This window comes from Diabrotica virgifera, chromosome 9 (genome assembly GCF_917563875.1).
Source record: "Diabrotica virgifera virgifera chromosome 9, PGI_DIABVI_V3a".
NCBI classification, from domain to species: domain Eukaryota; kingdom Metazoa; phylum Arthropoda; class Insecta; order Coleoptera; family Chrysomelidae; genus Diabrotica; species Diabrotica virgifera.
The window spans coordinates 193,094,822-193,110,869 of record NC_065451.1 but is presented as its reverse complement, the minus strand read 5'-3'; the positions used below and the strand labels follow the sequence as shown (position 1 = coordinate 193,110,869).

General features: G+C 36.6%; 1 protein-coding gene and 1 long non-coding RNA gene across 51 annotated transcripts in view; one reads left to right on the top strand and one right to left on the bottom strand.

Annotated features, from left to right (window-relative positions):
* Positions 1-16,048, bottom strand: part of LOC114337907 (titin) — a 213,688-nt gene that overhangs the window by 45,951 nt on the left and 151,689 nt on the right. For 5 of the 50 annotated variants that reach the window (XM_050662769.1, XM_050662775.1, XM_050662785.1 and 2 more), the window contains exons 25-30: positions 6,652-14,391; positions 4,059-6,547; positions 3,147-3,830; positions 1,472-2,921; positions 639-1,243; positions 183-410 (exon numbers count right to left, since the gene is read on the bottom strand). In XM_050662769.1, the coding sequence (XP_050518726.1) occupies positions 183-410; positions 639-1,243; positions 1,472-2,921; positions 3,147-3,830; positions 4,059-6,547; positions 6,652-14,391 (13,196 nt within the window). Of the gene's footprint in view, positions 1-182; positions 411-494; positions 3,831-4,058; positions 6,548-6,651; positions 14,392-16,048 lie in introns of those variants that run through there. The other 45 variants (XM_050662771.1, XM_050662781.1, XM_050662793.1 and 42 more) reach the window with 33 other exon arrangements.
* LOC126892918 (uncharacterized) overlaps positions 1-16,048 on the top strand; it is a 77,040-nt gene that overhangs the window by 14,673 nt on the left and 46,319 nt on the right. The gene's annotated exons all lie outside the window — the stretch shown is intronic.

Genomic DNA, 16,048 nt, shown 5'->3' with positions numbered 1-16,048 from the left:
ACATCTTCAGGCAATTCTTCAACTACGTATGTTGGTTTCTGAGGTGTCTTTTCCTCGGGTGCCTCTAGTTCATGTACAGTCACAGTTGTTTCTGGCTTCTTGCCTTCTTCTTCAACAGTTACAATTTCTGTTTTCTCTTCTTTGCCATCCTTAATCTTTTTAATAATTCTTTTCTTAATTACCTTCTTCTTCTTTTTGCCGTCGATTGTGACTACTTTAGTTTCTTGTATATCTTCAGGCAATTCTTCGACTACGTATGTCGGTTTTTCAGGAGTTATTTCCTCGGGTGCCTCGAGTTCTTGTACAGTTACTGTTGTTTCTGGTTTCTTGCCTTCTTCTTCAACAGTTACAATTTCTGTTTTTTCCTCTTTGCCATCCTTAATCTTTTTGATAATTCGTTTTTTAATAACCTTCTTCTTTTTCTTACCGTCAGCTGTGACTACTTCGGTTTCCTGAATATCTTCAGGCAATTCTTCAACTACGTATGTTGGTTTCTGAGGAGTCTCTTCCTCGGGTGCCTCTAGTTCATGTACAGTCACAGTTGTTTCTGGCTTCTTGCCTTCTTCTTCAACAGTTACAATTTCTGTTTTCTCTTCTTTGCCATCCTTAATCTTTTTAATAATTCGTTTCTTAATTACCTTCTTCTTCTTTTTGCCGTCGATTGTGACTTCTTCAGTTTCTTGTATATCTTCAGGCAATTCTTCGACTACGTATGTCGGTTTTTCAGGAGTTATTTCCTCGGTTGCCTCGAGTTCTTGTACAGTTACTGTTGTTTCTGGTTTCTTGCCTTCTTCTTCAACAGTTACAATTTCTGTTTTTTCCTCTTTGCCATCCTTAATCTTTTTGATAATTCGTTTTTTAATAACCTTCTTCTTTTTCTTACCGTCAATTGTGACTACTTCGGTTTCCTGAACATCTTCAGGCAATTCTTCAACTACGTATGTTGGTTTCTGAGGTGTCTTTTCCTCGGGTGCCTCTAGTTCATGTACAGTCACAGTTGTTTCTGGCTTCTTGCCTTCTTCTTCAACAGTTACAATTTCTGTTTTCTCTTCCTTGCCATCCTTAATCTTTTTAATAATTCGTTTCTTAATTACCTTCTTCTTCTTTTTGCCATCGATTGTGACTACTTCAGTTTCTTGTATATCTTCAGGCAATTCTTCGACTACGTATGTCGGTTTTTCAGGAGTTATTTCCTCGGGTGCCTCGAGTTCTTGTACAGTTACTGTTGTTTCTGGTTTCTTGCCTTCCTCTTCAACAGTTACAATTTCTGTTTTTTCCTCTTTGCCATCCTTAATCTTTTTGATAATTCGTTTTTTAATAACCTTCTTCTTTTTCTTACCGTCAATTGTGACTACTTCGGTTTCCTGAATATCTTCAGGCAATTCTTCAACTACGTATGTTAGTTTCTGAGGAGTCTTTTCCTCGGGTGCCTCTAGTTCATGTACAGTCACAGTTGTTTCTGGCTTCTTGCCTTCTTCTTCAACAGTTACAATTTCTGTTTTCTCTTCTTTGCCATCCTTAATCTTTTTAATAATTCGTTTCTTAATTACCTTCTTCTTCTTTTTGCCATCAATTGTGACTACTTCAGTTTCTTGTATATCTTCAGGCAATTCTTCGACTACGTATGTCTGTCTTTCAGGAGATACTTCCTCGGGTGCTTCGAGTTCTTGTACAGTCACCGTTGTTTCTGGTTTCTTGCCTTCCTCTTCAACAGTTACAATTTCTGTTTTTTCCTCTTTGCCATCCTTAATCTTTTTGATAATTCGTTTCTTAATTACCTTCTTCTTCTTTTTGCCATCGATTGTGACTACTTCAGTTTCTTGTATATCTTCAGGCAATTCCTCGACTACGTATGTCGGTTTTTTAGGAGACACTTCCTCGGGTGCTTCGAGTTCTTGTACAGTTACTGTTGTTTCTGGTTTTTTGCCTTCCTCTTCAACAGTTACAATTTCTGTTTTTTCCTCTCTGCCATCCTTAATCTTTTTGATAATTCGTTTCTTAATCACCTTCTTCTTCTTTTTGCCATCGATTGTGACTACTTCAGTCTCTTGTATATCTTCAGGCAATTCTTCGACTACATATGTCGGTTTTTCAGGAGATACTTCCTCGGGTGCTTCGAGTTCTTGTACAGTTACTGTTGTTTCTGGTTTTTTGCCTTCCTCTTCAACAGTTACAATTTCTGTTTTTTCCTCTCTGCCATCCTTAATCTTTTTGATAATTCGTTTCTTAATCACCTTCTTCTTCTTTTTGCCATCGATTGTGACTACTTCAGTCTCTTGTATATCTTCAGGCAATTCTTCGACTACATATGTCGGTTTTTCAGGAGATACTTCCTCGGGTGCTTCGAGTTCTTGTACAGTTACTGTTGTTTCTGGTTTCTTGCCTTCTTCTTCAACAGTTACAATTTCTGTTTTTTCCTCTTTGCCATCCTTGATCTTTTTAATAATTCGTTTCTTAGTTATCTTCTTCTTCTTTTTGCCATCGATTGTGACTACTTCAGTCTCTTGTATATCTTCAGGCAATTCTTCGACTACGTATGTCGGTTTTTCAGGAGTTATTTCTTCGGGTGCCTCGAGTTCTTGTACAGTCACCGTTGTTTCTGGTTTCTTGCCTTCCTCTTGAACAGTTACAATTTCTGTTTTTTCCTCTTTGCCATCCTTAATCTTTTTGATAATTCGTTTCTTAATTACCTTCTTCTTCTTTTTGCCATCGATTGTGACTACTTCAGTTTCTTGTATATCTTCAGGCAATTCTTCGACTACGTATGTCGGTTTTTCAGGAGATACTTCCTCGGGTGCTTCGAGTTCTTGTACAGTTACTGTTGTTTCTGGTTTTTTGCCTTCCTCTTCAACAGTTACAATTTCTGTTTTTTCCTCTTTGCCATCCTTAATCTTTTTGATAATTCGTTTCTTAATTACCTTCTTCTTCTTTTTGCCATCGATTGTGACTACTTCAGTTTCTTGTATATCTTCAGGCAGTTCTTCGACTACGTATGTTGGTTTTTCAGGAGATACTTCCTCGGGTGCTTCGAGTTCTTGTACAGTTACTGTTGTTTCTGGTTTTTTGCCTTCCTCTTCAACAGTTACAATTTCTGTTTTTTCCTCTTTGCCATCCTTAATCTTTTTGATAATTCGTTTCCTAATTACCTTCTTCTTCTTTTTGCCATCGATTGTAACTACTTCAGTCTCTTGTATATCTTCAGGCAATTCTTCGACTGCGTATGTTGGTTTTTCAGGAGATACTTCCTCGGGTGCTTCGAGTTCTTGTACAGTTACTGTTGTTTCTGGTTTTTTGCCTTCCTCTTCAACAGTTACAATTTCTGTTTTTTCCTCTTTGCCATCCTTAATCTTTTTGATAATTCGTTTCTTAATTACCTTCTTCTTCTTTTTGCCATCGATTGTAACTACTTCAGTTTCTTGTATATCTTCAGGCATTTCTTCGACTACGTATGTCGGTTTTTCAGGAGATACTTCCTCGGGTGCTTCGAGTTCTTGTACAGTTACTGTTGTTTCTGGTTTTTTGCCTTCCTCTTCAACAGTTACAATTTCTGTTTTTTCCTCTTTGCCATCCTTAATCTTTTTGATAATTCGTTTCTTAATTACTTTCTTCTTCTTTTTGCCATCGATTGTAACTACTTCAGTTTCTTGTATATCTTCAGGCAATTCTTCGACTACGTATGTCGGTTTCTCAGGAGATACTTCCTCGGGTGCTTCGAGTTCTTGTACAGTTACTGTTGTTTCTGGTTTCTTGCCTTCTTCTTCAACAGTTACAATTTCGGTTTTCTCCTCTTTGCCATCCTTAATCTTTTTGATGATGCGTTTCCTAATAACCTTCTTCTTCTTTTTACCATCGATTGTGACTACTTCAGTCTCTTGTATATCTTCAGGCAGTTCTTCCACTACGTATGTCGGTTTTTCAGGAGATACTTCCTCGGGTGCTTCGAGTTCTTGTACAGTCACTGTTGTTTCTGGTTTCTTGCCTTCTTCTTCAACAGTTACAATTTCTGTTTTCTCCTCTTTGCCATCCTTAGTCTTTTTGATAATGCGTTTCTTAATAACCTTCTTCTTCTTTTTGCCATCGATTGTGACTACTTCAGTCTCTTGTATATCTTCAGGCAATTCTTCGACTACGTATGTCGGTTTTTTAGGAGTTATTTCTTCGGGTGCCTCGAGTTCTTGTACAGTCACCGTTGTTTCTGGTTTCTTGCCTTCCTCTTCAACAGTTACAATTTCTGTTTTCTCCTCTTTGCCATCCTTAATCTTTTTAATAATTCGTTTCTTAATTACCTTCTTCTTCTTTTTGCCATCGATTGTGACTACTTCAGTTTCTTGTATATCTTCAGGCAGTTCTTCGACTACGTATGTTGGTTTTTCAGGAGATACTTCCTCGGGTGCTTCGAATTCTTGTACAGTTACTGTTGTTTCTGGTTTCTTGCCTTCTTCTTCAACAGTTACAATTTCTGTTTTCTCCTCTTTGCCATCCTTAATCTTTTTAATAATTCGTTTCTTAATAACCTTCTTCTTCTTTTTGCCATCGATTGTGACTACTTCAGTCTCTTGTATATCTTCAGGCAATTCTTCGACTACGTATGTCGGTTTTTTAGGAGTTATTTCTTCGAGTGCCTCGAGTTCTTGTACAGTCACCGTTGTTTCTGGTTTCTTGCCTTCCTCTTCAACAGTTACAATTTCTGTTTTCTCCTCTTTGCCATCCTTAATCTTTTTAATAATTCGTTTCTTAATTACCTTCTTCTTCTTTTTGCCATCGATTGTGACTACTTCAGTTTCTTGTATATCTTCAGGTAGTTCTTCGACTACGTATGTCGGTTTTTCAGGAGATACTTCGTCGGGTGCTTCGAGTTCTTGTACAGTTACTGTCGTTTCTGGTTTCTTGCCTTCTTCTTCAACAGTTACAATTTCTGTTTTCTCCTCTTTGCCATCCTTAATCTTTTTGATAATTCGTTTCTTAATTACCTTCTTCTTCTTTTTGCCATCGATTGTGACTACTTCAGTTTCTTGTACATCTTCAGGCAGTTCTTCGACTACGTATGTCGGTTTTTCAGGAGTTACTTCCTCGGGTGCTTCGAGTTCTTGTACAGTCACCGTTGTTTCTGGTTTCTTGCCTTCCTCTTCAACAGTTACAATTTCTGTTTTCTCCTCTTTGCCATCCTTAATCTTTTTTATAATGCGTTTCCTAATAACCTTCTTCTTCTTTTTACCATCGATTGTGACTACTTCAGTCTCTTGTATATCTTCAGGCAGTTCTTCGACTACGTATGTCGGTTTTTCAGGAGATACTTCCTCGAGTGCTTCGAGTTCTTTTACAGTTACTGTTGTTTCTGGTTTCTTGCCTTCTTCTTCAACAGTTACAATTTCTGTTTTCTCCTCTTTGCCATCCTTAATCTTTTTGATGATGCGTTTCCTAATAACCTTCTTCTTCTTTTTACCATCGATTGTGACTACTTCAGTCTCTTGTATATCTTCAGGCAGTTCTTCCACTACGTATGTCGGTTTTTCAGGAGATACTTCCTCGAGTGCTTCGAGTTCTTGTACAGTTACTGTTGTTTCTGGTTTCTTGCCTTCTTCTTCAACAGTTACAATTTCTGTTTTCTCCTCTTTGCCATCCTTAATCTTTTTGATGATGCGTTTCCTAATAACCTTCTTCTTCTTTTTACCATCGATTGTGACTACTTCAGTCTCTTGTATATCTTCAGGCAGTTCTTCGACTACGTATGTAGGTTTTTCAGGAGTTACTTCCTCGGGTGCTTGGAGTTCTTGTACAGTCACCGTTGTTTCTGGTTCCTTGCCTTCCTCTTCAACAGTTACAATTTCTGTTTTTTCCTCTTTGCCACCCTTAATCTTTTTGATAATTCGTTTCCTAATTACCTTCTTCTTCTTTTTGCCATCGATTGTGACTACGTCAGTTTCTTGTATATCTTCAGGCAATTCTTCGATTACGTATGTCGGTTTTTCAGGAGTTATTTCCTCGGGTGCCTCGAGTTCTTGTACAGTCACCGTTGTTTCTGGTTTCTTGCCTTCCTCTTCAACAGTTACTATTTCAGTTTTTTCTTCTTTTCCATCCCTGATCTTCTTGATAATTCGTTTTTTAATAACCTTCTTCTTCTTTTTGCCATCGATTGTGACTACTTCGGTTTCTTGTATATCTTCAGGCAATTCCTCTACCACGTATGTCGGTTTTTCAGGAGTTATTTCTTCGGGTGCGTCTAGTTCTTGTACAGTCACCGTTGTTTCTGGTTTCTTGCCCTCTTGTTTAGTGGGATGAATTTCGTCTAGTACTTCTTCAATTATGACATCACCCTCACCACTCTCTTGTTTAATTTTTTTGTTTCTTATTACTGTTTTACGCTCTACCACCGTAATATGTTCTGAACCCTCTGGTGCTGACCTAAATTTGGTAATGATTTCTTGTGTCTCTTCAGTGTCTGTATGTTGTTGAATGTTTGGTGTCAGATGTTCAACAACATTATCCTCTCCTCTTACAAATGTGTGTCTAGCTTGTGTTTTGTGTATATCGGATGCCTCCAGTGTTCCTGTAATTTTTATGTGTATATAGTAACATGTATTAAAAGAAAGTGTTTTAAGTGTTTTGTGTATGATATGACGAACCTATTAATGGTCTGTTGTGCAAACTTACCCTCATGTTCGTGAAGTACTACTTCGCTTATCTGTAGGCTAGGAGATACTTCATCCATTACAATTTTCACAGTTTTTGAGGTAGGCTGTGTACTTTCAATGTAGCCTATATCATCTGAAGAAACTTGGTCCGTTACAATAAGTTCATGTTGAGGAAAATCGGTATAGTTTAAGTGACCTTTATGGAAAATAGGTTTCATTGAATCTATTGTATCATGAGACTGATACGAAGTAACTTCTTCAGTTATTATAGATCTTTTGTGCTCGATATCTTTGGTAGCGGTTGTTTCGGTTGCAGAAGATTCTACAATTTCTTGGCCTGTTTGTCCATGAGTTGTTACTTCTGTTATAGTTATTCCTTCATGCAAACTTAATGTCTCACTAGCAATTTTAGATTCTGGTAATTTAGTTGCAATGTCATCAGTATTTGCATGTGTTAACACAGTTGTTTCCGTAACACCATGTACAACATCTCGATGCGAAGTAGCTTGTTGGAATATTACTTTTTCCTCTACCGGCAGATCTGATATATTTTCTAGTGTTTTGATGCTTCTTCCTTCCGCTACGGTTTGTTCAATTATAGAAGATGATGCACGTGTTTCATTGTATTTATCATGAGTTAGAGGTGCTTCACTTTGACTTGTTAAAACTTGTAAAACTTCAGCTGTCTTGCCAGGTTTCTCTAAAGTTATATCTATAGACTGCTCATAATCAGGTTTACTGACTTCCAAACGAGATTCCGTTTCTGTAATAACGGTTTCTGTAATGTTAAGGGTATTTAGTGGAATATGATCTTTGGAAGCATATTTTTCCTCCGCACTAGGAACATCTAACTTGTTTATTCCCATATCTGTTCTTACTTCAGTAATTTGAGCAGCTTCCTGCGGAACAAAAGATTTTTCAGCTGCCGATGTTATAGCTGGCTTATCTGTAAACGTTTCTTCACTTTCATTCACTACTATTTCACTTACTGAAACGTGCTCTCCTGGTACTAATTCGACATTGGCAGTTTTATTATCTACCTCCTCTCTACCAAAAGTTGTCTCAGATTCTTGAACAACATTCTCAGAAATAGTAATACTTTCGAAATTATCTTGGGAAGGTACTGCAGTATCTACAAGGGTACTTCCAGAGTCAAATTTATTTGCTGTATCACCAGTTACAACTTCTGTCTGTGTTAGAGGTTTCATGGGTACTATACTAACTTCAGATTTTTTCTCGTCGAGTTCTTTAGGTTGCAGAGGTACTTCTGTTTCACGAATCATTACTTCAGATACAGCTATACTATCTACTTCCGGAAGTGTTTTGCTAGCTGTTTTATAATCAACTACAGGAGCATCAGTGAATTCTTTTTCGGCTTCGTGCACGATATTTTCTTGTAAAATAATACTTTCATGCTCATCATGTCTAACTTGTCCTATAGATTTTGTTACTTCTGGTACATGTAAGTCTGTTATATTTTCAGAGGTTTGCACTTCTGATGCTTGTAGATGTTTAACGGCATCTAAAAGAGGTTCAGCCTTACCGGTAGGCATATCTGTTCCAACCTTGAATTCTGAAGCTACAGCCTCTGTATGTGTCTCACTTACTGATACTTCTGAAAATACGTCGAGTTTTTCTTGAGCACTGACAGTATTTAGCTTTAGTGTACCAGTGAAGTCATCGATGCTTTCAACCACTATAGGTTCAATTCTGGTAAGTCCTTCTGAAGGACTATATTCTGGTAAAGCTGTTGCCGTTACAATAACATCGGACTTAACTTCACCAGTTACTTGGTGTGTTAGTACTTCTGTAGTTTCAGCAGTTTTCTTCTCCAGAATTGAAGGTATAGCTGTAACGGTTTCAGGTCCCTTAAATTTGTCTAAAGTCTGTTCAGTTTCAGCTGCTATAATTTGCGTTGCTGATACCGCTGACTCTGTATCTATTTTGGCTTCAGCTTGTTTTCCTAACAATTCAATTTTTTGATATTCTCCTTCTTTTTCTTGTACTTGATGAACTGTTTCAACTAGACCTTTATACGGTATAGTTTCTACATTTGCAATTGACGAATCATCTGATACAGTTACTAGCTTCTTAAACGTATCTTCCGTATATGTTTCTGATTGTTCAGGAACTGTCATTAAATTATATTCAAGATTTGCTATTTGGCCTGATTTGGCAGCAAAATTCTCTAAAATGTCCTCGCTATCTTGAGGAATAATTTCAGTTACAGTCAAACCTTGTGATTTTTCTTCTAAACCAATAGTAGCTTCACTTGTAAATGGCTTAAATTCTCCTGTAAATTCCGTTTCTTTTTCTTGAGAAAGGTTTTCGCTAACCACAAGAGAATTCAAAACTTCTTCTTTTTCTTTGGCAACTAATTCCTCTAATACTGGAGTTTTGTGCAAACCAGTACTTTCCACAACATCACTTAAGTTTTGCTCAACGACTTTATGTACAACGTCAATATATGGTTGTGCCTGTTTCAATTCTGGTAAACTGAATTGGCTAAGTACATCTTCTTTTAGACCTACTATTTCTTCCCTTGTAGAAATTGATTCTTTTGTCTCGAAGTCTACTGAAGCCAAAGCTTCAAGTGCTTTTTTAGGTAATACAAGTTCCTCTTCGTTATCAACCGTTATCTGTTCTTGTACTGTTACGTAATCCAGAGGAATTGAAAGTTCGGCAGCTTTACCATGTTGCGATAACTCTGTAACAAGATCATCTAATGCTTCTTGAGCAAGAGGTTGTGATTGAGATACTATGCTCTTCGCGTCAGTAATATTCGCAGCTGCAAATTTCTCATTTAGATCTAGTTTGGACAATTCTGTTTCATTTTCATGAACTGTCACTGTTTCTACGGTAACAGACTCACCTTCTCTTATAGATATGGAGACCTCTTGGCTATCAGGTTTCTGTAGAACGGGTGAATCACTTTCCAACTCAGAAACTATAGTTTCAGATTGTACTGCAGTGGGTAATGTGGACAGTTCAGTAGTAGCACTGACTGTTATAGGCTCTTCTACATCAATATTTTTTATACTATCCATTATCTTGTGTTCGGTTTTCAAAGGAATACTATGAGTTTCCCAATCGGTAGATGCCAACATTGCATCTGGTTGAGATAGTGGTTCCAACGAAGATTCAGCTTCATTGGTAACAGTCTGGGTAACAGTGACACTTTGATCGGTAATAAAAGTCACTTCCGCACTTTTAGAAGCAAGCTCTGGTTTATCGAAATATGTCTCTGATTCTTGAACCAAAGTTTTTGTTTGTACCACAGCTTCAACAGTGGTTTGCTCAATATCTGCTTTCATTGGAATACTTTCCTCTGTTTTAACACTGCTCACCGATTCTTCAATCTCCGTAACTGTAGTTTCTGCCACTGGTTGAACATCTATTGCTGACGTTGCTGTCTTCCCTTCGCTAGGTTTGACAGATTCGTACGAATCTTCCTTTTCAGATGGAATTATCTCGGAAATTTGAGATATTGTCAAATTTTCAAATTGAACATCCGCTATGTGTTTTAACGGTTCTTCTTTTTCTGCTAAAACATTTTCACTTTCACCAATAACAGCTTCTGTACTAATTAAGCTTTGGTGCTCTAATTGTACTTTGGTGGCCGAATGAACATCAGTAATTTCCTTAACAAACTCACTGACGTTATCGTGTGCTATAGTTTCTTGAACCTGAATGATATCTTGAGGAATTAAAGAAGAATCAGCCGCTTTTAAGTCAAGCGCTTCTTTTACCAAGGGTTCTTCTTTCTGTTCCGATATAACGGTAGTAACTGCCAGACCTTCTGCTGGCTGAAACTCAGAATGAGCTTGTTTGGTGGATGGTTGAATTTCAGTAAGCTGGTTTTCCGTTTCAAAGGTAATAGCTTCTGTAGTAATTAAGCTGTCGACTGCTGAAAAGTCTTCTTGTGCCTTTTCTGTAGTGAAAGATTTATCGTCAAGTTGACTCATAGTTTCCCCAGATAAAATTTGTTCCGTCATAGCACTTACATATGGAACAATACTTGGCTTTCCTTCAACACCTTGTGGCGATTGTGTTTCATCCAAGACATTTTCCTTGTCTTCTGCTGTAACCTCTGTAACATTCACACTTGTCGTTTCTGAAATTTCTACATGTGCATGTTTCTTATCAGGTACGATATCGTGAAGCTTGTCACTTTCTTTCTCTCCAATTGTAATTTCCGTTTGTATCAAAGAAACTGCTAAATCCTGAGTAGTAGCTGCAATAACAGACTCTGGTGTTTCTTGTTTTAAAAGACCTGGTTCAACTCCTGTGAACAATTCTTCTTTAACTGCTAATTTCTGTTCGTCAAAATTAACAAGAGCCGAAGATGATTCAACTTCGGGAATTTTTAAATCGCTTTCTTTCTGGTCCACTATTGTTTCAGTGACAGATATCGCTTGTCCTGGCAAAATATCTACATTGGCCTGCTTTGAGTAAGGTAACATATCAGGGGCAAATACTTTTTCCACATCTGTTATGTTAGTTTCTGTAACTATGAGCTCAGTGAAGGGTTTAGTGTATTTTTTAGCGCGACCTGTTGGAATTTCTTCGTCTTCTATAAAGTCAGCATGGACGACACTTTCTATTTCTGAAGTTACAATTACTTCTTGAAGCTCCAACGCTTTAGAAGCTAAAACTTGTAACGGCTTTGGTTGTTCATCACATAATTCTTCTTTTTCATTTAGTAGAACCTGTGATACATTGGCTCCTGTAAGCAATTCTGTTAAGTCAACAGTAATATTTTTAGTTTCTGGTTTAGTTTCGACATATTCCTTTTCTTTTTCTGCCGTCTCGTACTCAGTAACTTGCAAAGTACTTAAACTCTCTTGTTCTGTATTAGCTGTAGCTGGCAGAGATTCAACGATCTTTAAATCACTTGGTAATTCGTGAGTCTCCGTTATCAGATGACTAGCAACTTGTTGGAAAGAAATATCAAGTGAAGCTTGAACACCAGCTGGTAGTTCTTCTGGCAAATATTGTTTTTCACTATCTTCCACTCTTACTTCAGTTATATTTATAGCCTCATTTGGCAAAAGAGTTTGTAAGGCTTGCTTAGAATCAGTATCAACTGATTTTATGGCTTCTATATCTTCAGAAGCAACTGCTTCAGAAATAACAACTTCTTTATGTAAAGCTTGAATACATTCTGCTCGGCCTTCATCAGTTTTAAGAGCCTTCAGAATGTCGATACTATCATCTGTTATTGTTTCTTCTGTTATTCCTGTCGGTAGAAGATTTGTTGGGACTTGTTTGACATGATGAGAATCTGGTAATTCGAATTTACTTAGTTCTTTCTCACTTTCTAAAGATTGAGATTCTGTAACTTCAACTTGTTGATGTGGTGATGTTAAGGAAGCTTCCACAGTAAAACTTTCTTTTGGAGAAGTTTCATATAGAGCCTCAGATTCAATTATATTAGCTTCTGTAATTTTAGTAGCTTCGCTGGTTTCAATATCAACTAAAGCTACATCTGTGGTGAACTTAGGATAGTCTTTAAATGTATCAGGCAATTCGCTTGTTTCTACTTCTTCAATATTTAGAGGTTGATTTGGAGAAATATATTGTTCTGCCTGTATTTTCGTTGGTTTAGATTCTGTTGGTAATTCAGCTTCAGATTCGTGAACAGTTGTAACCGTTTTGCTGGTAGTTTCTATTAAACTGAATGAAGAATCGGCAGTTTTACCTGCAGGTTGTTCTCCTTCATATTTATTTTCACTTTCATTATAGAAAGTGGTTTGCGATACAATTGACTCTAGCGGAGAAATCTCTACAGTACTCTTTTGATAATTAAATTCTTCAACAGTAAGATCTCTTTGTGGTTGTTGCGAATCTGTCACACTTACTGTTACTCCTTCTGAAAGAATGATATTCTCTAGTGCTTGTACACTTTCTTCTGGTTTAAATTTGTCTAATTCTTTTTCTTTCTCTGATATTTCAGTTTGTGAAACAATTACTCCTTCTTCACTGGAAACATTCAATAGAGCTGTTTGAGCAGGGGGTAATCTGCCAGGTATATACTCTCCTTCCAATTCAGGAGCCACGGTTTGATGTTGAGATAGTGATTTTTGTGGAATGATCGTTTGAGCAGCAATTTCAGTTGCTACGAAAGCTTCTGGAAGATGTTTACCGGGTTTATCTTCAGCCAAAACTTCTTCTATTGTCAAAGGCTCTCTGACGTCAATGTTATATTTTGGTTTAACGCCAGTTGGTTTAGGCAAAGATAAACCTTCTTCTGCCATACCTTGTTGGACTTCCTCTACAGTTATACTTTCTTTAGTCGAAAATGCAGTTTCAGCATAAACTCCTTTTGGTTTAGAATACTCATCAAGATCTACTTCTTTTTGAGACACCTGTACATCAGATACATATTTAGCCTCTTGAGGTATTATTCCAACGTTGGCTGACTCTTTCATAGTTTCCGCTGTTTGTAAGTCACTTGGTACATCTCCTAAATGGTGTTCTTGTACCAAAATTCCTTCCTTAGAAATAATTTCAGACGAAGCAGTTGACATGGAAGGTTTTTGTTCAGTAGTGTAATCTTGAGTTGTGTTTTGAATAGTTGTTTCTGTAATTTCAAACGCTTCTACGCTGTCTATTGCTTGAGTAGCAACTGATGCGTTTGGCTGGAAATCTTTACCAGATCTTTCTTTTTCTTCTGCTAGTACAGTTTGTTCTTGAATTGCATTCAGTGGTAACAGATCCATAGTAGCTTGTAAATGCTCAACTTTTTCATTAGTTTGAGCCACTTCACTTGTGGATACAGCTTCAGAATACATAACAGAAGTATTTATCTCCAAAGGTTTGGCTGTTTCTGCGCCAGGAGTTTCAAAATGTTTTTCCTTCTGAGATACTTGCGTTTCTGTAACTGTCTGAGCTTCTTGGGGAAGAATGGACAGGACAGCTTTGTTTTGGGGAACAAAATGCTCATCAAATTTATCAGAAGTATCTCCTAAAGTCACTTGCTCGACTTGGATTCCTTCATGTGGTTGTAGGGTTTCCCGTGCACTTGAACCAACAGGTTGAAATTTACCTTCAATATGTTCTGGAGTATCGTGAATACTTTGTTCTGATATTTGGACAGCTTCGTTGCTATCGATAAGAGGGACAGCTGTAGCAGACAAATCTGCTATTTTTTCATAACCCTTTTCACTCTCATTACTAATAATTTCTTTATTAATAATTGCTGAGTGGGGCACAATGTCAACGTCTGCTTTCAATGCATTGATTTTGTCATCCAAATGAGCTATTTCCCCTACTGTTACAGCTTCTTGGACAATTTTAGAAGAACTTATTGGAATTTCTTTTTGTCTTGGGGTTTCTTCTTCTTCGAGTGTTTGTATTTTTTCCTCTTCCATGTCATATTCACTAGTTCTTGGTTTATACATAGTAATCTTCTTTTTAATGTCTTTGGTTTCGTCGACGATTTCTTCTATTTCTATTTCTACTTTCTCTTCTCTTTGCTGATCTTTTATTTTAGCCGCTTTTCCTTTAACATCGATTTCTTTTTCAATAATTTCTTCGATCACAACTTTTTCATCTTCGCTATCTTTCTTTTTAAGTCTCTTTTTAATAACTTTTTTCTTAATATCTCGATTTTCCTCAACATTTTCTTCAGTCTTGACTTCCTCGATGCTTGGTTTCTCCTCTTCTTCTGTGATCTCCGTAATTTCTACGGAGTGCTGCTTCTCGGGGCGTCCTCCTTTTATTACTCTCTCAATGTCCTCCTCGACTTCAAGGGTTTCTGTGAAAGTGTAGTATGATAGTATGTGTTTTGTGACACTTATAGATAGAATATAGACTAGGCTACAGCTAGGCTCCACCGTGGCCTTTTTAATTCGGATGGGTTTACCGAAGTTTTTTTTTTGTGTATTTTTGGCTGCTGATTACGAATTTCGAGGGTGGATTTCGATCAGAGTGGTCAAAAATTGTTACCAATAATTGTTTGACTGCTCGGATCGAAATCCACTCTCGAAATTCGTAATCAGCGGCCAAAAATACATAAGAAATATCCACTGGGAAGAATTTCTTGTAGCTGGCTGTACACCATTAATTACAAGTAAATTTAATAAAAAAAATTTTTTTAGTAAAAGGCATATTTATTTAAAAACTCTTAAAAGGGCCAAAAATGTCACAGAACGTTTTAGCTCTCTAAAGAGAGCATCATCAGTGTTACCTAAAATAAGTATAACCGTAGGTATTAGTGAAGACAAAAGTTAAAGTTAAAATGTTGACAAGGGTGAAAAACATGCTGAGTCATCCAAAAATACAAAGGTTAAAACCTTTTAAATGTTGACTAAATGTCTTACATAGTTAAATCAATTATGAAATCCAAAGGATGGATATAACCCCTAAGGATAAGGCCCTGAGGCACTATGTGACTCTCACGAGGCATGTGAGTTGCTAGGTGAAAATTAAGTCTTCACATTGGGAGTGGTGAATGGCAACTAAAGTAAAAGTTTAAGAGCATTTCCGTCTTATGCTAGAACCAAATTGTCAGTACAACGTGAAGTTTTGTGAAATGATTTAGTTACACTAGCCACTATATTATTTAAATGTTGTTTATGGTAAAAAAAACAATAATAACAACAAACATCAGTGTGTCGGGATTATAAACATTCAAAAATTAGTAACAATAACTTATGTAAGATGTAAAATTAACGAAGTTGAACATTTTTATAATTATAGTAATAGGCCAGGAACCAAAGCTTTTCACCTCGCAATTTTTACAGAATGGATCGATTTGCTTGAAAATTTGAGAATAAGTAGTGGATAGTCCAAGGATCAAAATCTCTATGATTCCGAAAGGCGCTTTTACCATGGGGGTGGTTGCCACCCCATCTCGGGGGTGGAAATTTTGTATTATATTTTGACTGCAAAAGTTGATAAAAACATTCATTCTAAGCAAAAAATGTTCTATACATTTTTTTGATAAAATTAATAGTTTTTGATTTATTCGCTATCGAAAGCGTTAGTTTTTTCTAGAAAAAATCAATGTTTTTCCATATACTCATTTATGATTCACTCAATTTTTTTCGTAGAAAAAAATTTTTCAAACCAAGTTGTTGGGAATTAAATAACCTACAATTTTATATTGAAACATTTTTTCGTATCTCTGATACTAATCTTACTATTCTGAAGAAAATGGCATTTTGTACCAAACTACAAAAATTCGTTATTCGCTTTTAACTCCAGTTTTTTAAAAACTCATCATTCTAAGCCAGTCAAAGCTATTAATAATACACAAATAAATAAGAATGAATAAGGTCAATGACTAAAAACACCGCTAACTTACATTATTATGCTTCCAATTTCATTTCTCCTTTTTTTTTCAAAAAAATATATTGATTTTTTAACCGTAACTTTTTTTATTTTTTATCTATAAGCCTATTAATATTAAA